Source organism: Anneissia japonica, unplaced genomic scaffold (genome assembly GCF_011630105.1).
Source record: "Anneissia japonica isolate Jap-2015-1 unplaced genomic scaffold, ASM1163010v1 scaffold2003_len1103335_cov173, whole genome shotgun sequence".
Taxonomy (NCBI): domain Eukaryota; kingdom Metazoa; phylum Echinodermata; class Crinoidea; order Comatulida; family Comatulidae; genus Anneissia; species Anneissia japonica.
In genome coordinates this window covers 26,102-32,529 of record NW_022758706.1, presented here as the reverse complement: position 1 = coordinate 32,529, position 6,428 = coordinate 26,102, and the positions used below count along the sequence as shown (strand labels likewise).

General features: G+C 39.5%; 1 protein-coding gene across 1 annotated transcript in view; it reads left to right on the top strand.

Annotated features, from left to right (window-relative positions):
• The window catches only part of LOC117125409 (tRNA (adenine(58)-N(1))-methyltransferase catalytic subunit TRMT61A-like), a gene marked incomplete in the record, with an annotated part of 4,249 nt that extends 402 nt beyond the window's left edge, over window positions 1-3,847 (top strand). The window contains 3 exon segments of the mRNA XM_033271925.1: window positions 458-624; window positions 1,965-2,064; window positions 2,916-3,847. Coding sequence (XP_033127816.1) covers window positions 458-624; window positions 1,965-2,064; window positions 2,916-3,361 — 713 coding nt within the window.
• Window positions 3,848-6,428: the final 2,581 nt, after the last annotated feature.

The window sequence follows — 6,428 nt, the reverse complement described above, 5'->3', positions numbered from 1 at the left end:
TGGGAATATGCATATTAGGGCAGATAGAAAAAATTGTTAGATTATCACTCCCATCCGCATCAAAAATTTAGAAAATATTGATGTGGGAATAAAAAAAAAAAATTTGTAGCATCATTTATTTCAACATCATAAAGAAAACAATGCAATTTTGTGACTGAAAATACATTTTCTATAAATAACAATAAAATTAAACCAGTTTTTTATACAATATTTACAATATTCTTGCTAAATAAAAACAGTCCCCCCCCCCTCATCGATAAAAAAAAACCAATATTCTATTGTTCCGATTTATAAAAAAAAACGCCTGCCCTCATCACTTAAAAAAAAAAAAAAATAGAGTGAAATCTTATAATTGTTTTCTATGTGCCCTAAAGGCTGTAAATGCATTAACCAGTGAGATGTTGTATATTCTCCTACATAAATAGATAAATATATTAATTTTTAACTCATGTTTTAGGTACTGGAAGTGGTTCCCTGTCTCATGCTCTGGCTCGAGCAGTGGCTCCCTCTGGCCACCTCCACACATTTGAGTTCCATGAGCAGAGAGCAGCAACTGCAGGAAAAGAATTTGTGGACCATGGACTCTCAGAATTGGTAACAATTCAATGCAAAGATGCCATTAATGTAAGTTTAATGATAGCGATTGCACCATACAGTATTCCATTTGAGTTCTTTTAACCCAAATGTCACTCCAAGGTGCAGAACTCGGTACAGAATCACATTTTCAGTTTGGTTTTTCATTTCAAAATCCATATCATCTGTAGTCAGTGGTGGTAGCGGGTGCAGGTCAACTCGGCCACAAGTCAACTCGGCCACAGTCAACTCGGCCACAAGTCAACTCGGCCACAAGTTGGCTTGTGGCCGAGTTGACTGTAGCCAAACTTTTTGTGGCCGAGTTGACTTGTGGCCGAGTTGACTGTGGCCGAGTTGACTTGTGGCCGAGTTGGATCAAATTCGTGGTAGCCACTATGTGTGCGCTGAACTGTGGAGATCTCTAGGTCTCCGGTTCAATTCCCATTGCTGCCTCTCCTTGTGTTTCAGCTAGAGGGCTGAAATACAAGTTACAAGAGCGCACCGTCTTTCGGATGAGACGTTTAAGCCGTTGGTCCCGTTTTGAATTATGGCTCATGTGCACGTTAAAGAACGCAGTACACTCTTCGAAAAAGAGTAGGGGATTGTCTCCCGGTGTACTGCTCAATCACCACCAGAAGGACCCCACTGGAAATAACTCTTCTTCTAGACTTTCGTGGGCTATCCTTGGTGTGTTACACCGAATAAATCCACTCCACTCCATAGGGTAGAAGCATCATTCATATTAATGCAAACGCCATCGGAATTGTACAAGCATTGCTGTACCCGCTGCTACTTGGGTATCGGATTTATCACTAGCCAATAAGCACAATCTCTGTGGTCTGGTCTAGTGGTTAAGGAGATACTGTACCAGGCTCTAGTTACCTTGAGTTCGATTCCCACCCAAATCACTTGAGAGATTTTTTTTGCAATTACAATCTTTGGGAATGAACTGAACATTTAATACGATAACACGTCAGGTAGGGCAAAAACATATTCATATTATTTTTCCAGATGCAAACACCATTGGAATATGTAATCAGTATTGCAATTATTTTGTTTTTATCCTCCATGTATTGCATTTGAGGTTCAAATAAATATGATTTTCCCTATTGTCTGGTATAATTTTTGCTATAAATGATGTGTTTTGCCAAGAGAAGAGTTTATCCACATATCAAATAGCTATCAACTGTAATGCCCTCTGGAACTTGAAATGATCAATTAGTGTGTGTATTTAAATGAACTTTTATTAAGTACATGTAAAATCCATTTTTTTGTTCAGTTTTAACTTTTATTTCATCAGGGAAACAATGAGCTAGGTAATTGAGTTGAATTGTGGGAAAGCTCATGTGAACAGAATGATCACAAAGCTTACTTAATGGTATTCCTTTCAGGATGGATTTGGGATGGTGGATGCTGCTGACGCTGTGTTCCTAGACCTTCCGTCTCCTTGGTCTGCAATATGCCATGCCAAAGCTGCATTGAAAGCTGGAGGTACAGTGCAGCATCACTTTTTAACTACGATCTTTTTTGCAAAAAAATTATGTTCATATTCCATACTTACTTATTTCAGGCTTTGTGCACCAAGTGTCGGATGTAGCCTTCATCCTAATCTTTCCTTTTTTTAGTTTTTTTTTCACGTGTTCCAAACAAGTATATACAGTATGTACAAACATAATTTCTGTAAATATTATCAAGTCACATATATCATCAAAATGCTGTGTCTAATAAATTGGCAGGAAAGTATTAGGGGATGAGTAAACGCGTCACTTGTAATGGGACTGTGTTTTTTATTGCCTCTACCAAGTGCCAGCTTTCTCGTCTACGTATTTTTTGCATGGGTTGCTACATGTTCAGAGGGCACCCCCCCCCCCACTCATGCAATTTTTTGTACTACCAGCAACTTAACACAACAAACATACTTACATTAGTTGTACGTTATCGTCTAGGTGTGTCTTCCCTGAACTATCAGGCGTTAAGTCTGTGGTTCTACAATGTATAACAATGAAGTAATAAATGCTAGAATGTTACCCCGGTTTTGATGAGTATAATCATCCCTAGCGCCTCAGCAACACCCTGTGAAATGAGTATACTCGTCACCGACTGGGAACGTGTAAAGTTAAAGTGTATCAGCTACCCCTCCGAGCCACCCTCTCATGCCACCTCCTCAAATCACCCCTCTCAAACCACCCCGTCAAGTCACCCTTCATCAAGCTACCCTTCCTCAAGTTACCTCTTCATCAAGCCACCCCTTTCTCCAGTCACCCCTTCCATAGTATTGTACAATGAATGATTACAAGTTATTTGATTATGGCTTCATTGCTCCAATTGGTTTTCATCAACAGGTGGACGAATTTGTTCATTTTCTCCCTGCATTGAGCAAGTACAGAAGACGTGTTTAGAATTGACAGCACAGGGATTTGAAGAAGTTTCGACGTTGGAATGTATCCTCAGAACCTATGATGTACGCACAATAAGCTTGCCTGTACCAAAACTAGGATTTGAATCACCGACAGGGACACAAGCAGAAAAATCAAATACAAAAACAGATAAGGATGAGCAAGTGATTGGTAATGATGATAATGATGATAGTTCAAAGGTTAAAGAAGAAGTAACTGATACTAATGGCAGCAAAGGAAAAGGAAGAAAACGAGAAAGGCTTGATTATAATCCTAAGGAGAAGGGTCCTAAAGGGCAGAGCAATTGTGTGGTGATGAAGTGCACAACACAACCCAAGGAAATGCCGGGGCATACCGGCTACCTAACCTTCGCCACACTTTTCAAAAAATGATCCTCTATTTGGTGTGTGGGGGAGAAGAGAGTTATGCCTTACTCAAGATCAATTATTTTATAAGATGAGAGTGCAAAGAAGAAAGTAAAGGTATTGGAAGGTCTTTGTGGGCATAACTACAACAGGACTTCTAATTTTGTTCACTGTGAAGGTTAACCTTATCTTATTGTTTACTTGGACATGTCACTAAACCTTGTTTATTTCCCCTTATAATTGACCTCCTATTATTATTATTTAAAGCCTTGGTGATGAATGGAGCGGCTTAGCTGGCAAAAAAATATCTGAAGTGATTTCTAGCTACTAGCTTTGTTAAGCCTGGAGGAAAGTGTTACGTTATTTCACTAGCAAGTTTCTAGTGGTGGATGCTGAATAGTTTTTTGCCTTGTGCTAATAATAAAAATAATAATTATCTAAAAGTAAGATCTTAGATGTGCTTTTTTATATGGTTTTCAATGCTAAAATGAAATAAAACCCTTTTTAATGATATTCTGAGCATTGTTATTTTCTTTTATTGATATTTATTAACTTTTGATTACACTTATACATTATATTTTATTGTTAAATAATATTTATCATCGCAATTAATATTTAAAAGTATCTCTCTCTTAAATCACATGCCACACCACAACCAATTACAGGATGAAGGGCAGGATGATTGCATTTCACAAGGCATTGAAATGTTATGATCGTATGTAGGCCTAATGCACTTCAATTATAATTTTCAAGAGTGATTGCCGAAAGCAGAGTTCAGGACCAGTTGCCAGGTGGTTGCACTTGCCCGGGTATGCCCATAGTTACTTGCGATTGGCAAGTAACTTGTACATACCCACTGACGTTATCGTGTGAAGAGCATGCGTAGGTCATCAGTGGCAGTGACCCCAATTCGTCAAAAAATGCTGTATCTTGATTGGTTGGTGTGTCTGATGGTTGAGTTTGGTTGCAATACTCGCTCTGATCAAGGTTGTGAATGATTTCCATTGCGTGGCTGTACGGTATGCGAAACTTATCGACATCACGTTTCAATAGGTCGCATACCAACAATTTAGCTGCACTTTTCAGCGCCTCAAATGGTTTATACATCATCAACTTGGTCTGTTGTGTTAAGGGATTACTCTGACATACACGCTCATCTGTCGCCTTTAAGGGTGTTTCACACTCGTTAAAATTAGGCATTTCATCGTAATGTGAATCAATGTTAGACACGTTCGGTTCCATGACATCTACATATTGTATTTATATTGGTTATATTTTATATGTGGTTCTCAAATGGGGCTAGTGGTTGTGAAGGCATTGATTCCTCGTCGTCCACTTGTGAAAACCAGTATCTCGTTAGAATGTTGTTACTAGCCACCTCATTGATATAGAATTCGATTTCAGATTGCCTGTACATGGAGAATTATAGTGTAAACAGCCGTATTTTAAACAGTACAAGTAATTTATACCAATAATTTTTCTTGATATTTAATTAATGTGTACGAGAAGGTTACTGAAGGGGAAAATTATGATTATATATTCCAGATTCGTTCATTTTGCGGATGAACGAATGAAGTTTGATATATATAATCAACAATGACTTGTATAATTGTGAACACATAGTTGTGCACTCTGTGTACACTCTGTGTGGTACTAAAACACATGGTGTAAACCATGTGGGCACTATGTGGGAACACTGTGATTTCACTATGTGTTTTGACTATATGGTTGTGCACTATGTGGACACTGTGTTTTCACTATGTGTTGACTCTATTGACTATGTGTTATTCGTGATGTTTGGACTGTGTGGAACACAGAGTGATACAGTGTCATAACACACAGTGACCACACTATTGCCACAGAGTAATCAAACTGTCAACATGGAGTGATCACACTTTCAGCAAAGAGTGATCACACTGTTAACACAGAGTGATCACACCGTCAGCACAGAGTGATCACACTGTCAGCAGAGAGTAATGATATTGTAAACACAAAGTGAACACATAGCATACTGTTAACACAGATTTATCACGCCGTCATCACAGAGTGGTTACACTGTCAGCACAGCGTGATCACACTGTCAGCACAGAATGATCACACTGTCAGCACAGAGTGATCGCACTGTCAGCACAGAATGATCACACTGTCAACACAGAGTGATCACACTGTCAGCACAGAATGATCACACTGTCAACACAAGGTCGTCACCCTGTCAGCACACATTAAGTCACACTCTCAGCACAGGGTGATCACACTGTCAGCACAGGGTAATCAAACTGTCAACACAGAGTGATCACACTGTCAACACAAGGTCGTCACCCTGTCAGCACACATTAAGTCACACTGTCAGTACAGGGTGTTCACACTGTCAGCACAGAGTGATCAAACTGTCGATCAGCACAGAATGATCACACTGTCAACACAGAGTGTTGACACTGTCAACACAAGGTCGTCACCTTGTCAGCACACATTAAGTCACACTGTCAGCACAGGGTGTTCACATTGTCAACACAGAGTGATCGCACTGTCAACACAGGGTAATCAAACTGTCAACACAGAGTGATCACACTGTCAGCACAGAGTGATCACACTGTCAACACAGAGTGATCACAGAAATAGATACATTGAAGAGACTTGGCGTGATCGAGACAAGTACCTCCCCATATGCTGCTCCAATTGTGTTAGTCCGTAAGAAAGACGGAACAAACCGTTTTCTGTATAGACTTTAAAACAACAAAGTAACTGTGTTTGACCCCAAACCAGGGACGTATCCAGGGGGGAGCCGTGGGAGCCGCGGCTCCCCACCCCCCTTTGTACAAATCCTTTGTTAAATCACGTTTTTGAAGTAGGCCTATGTAAAGAACATACTCAAAGACAATGTTTTTAAGCTTTGTATACACACATTAATAAGATCTCTATGGTTGTCAAAAATCCCTGATAAAAGATCAGGAGAATTTCTTTTGGCATTCATTTTGACTAATGGTGATGTGATGATGATGAATTTTACTAAAAGTGTCATTTCTGGCCATCTAGAGGTACTATTTCCTCAAATTTTCTCACCTCAGCTCCAACCATTTTGGGGCTGGGGTGGGTG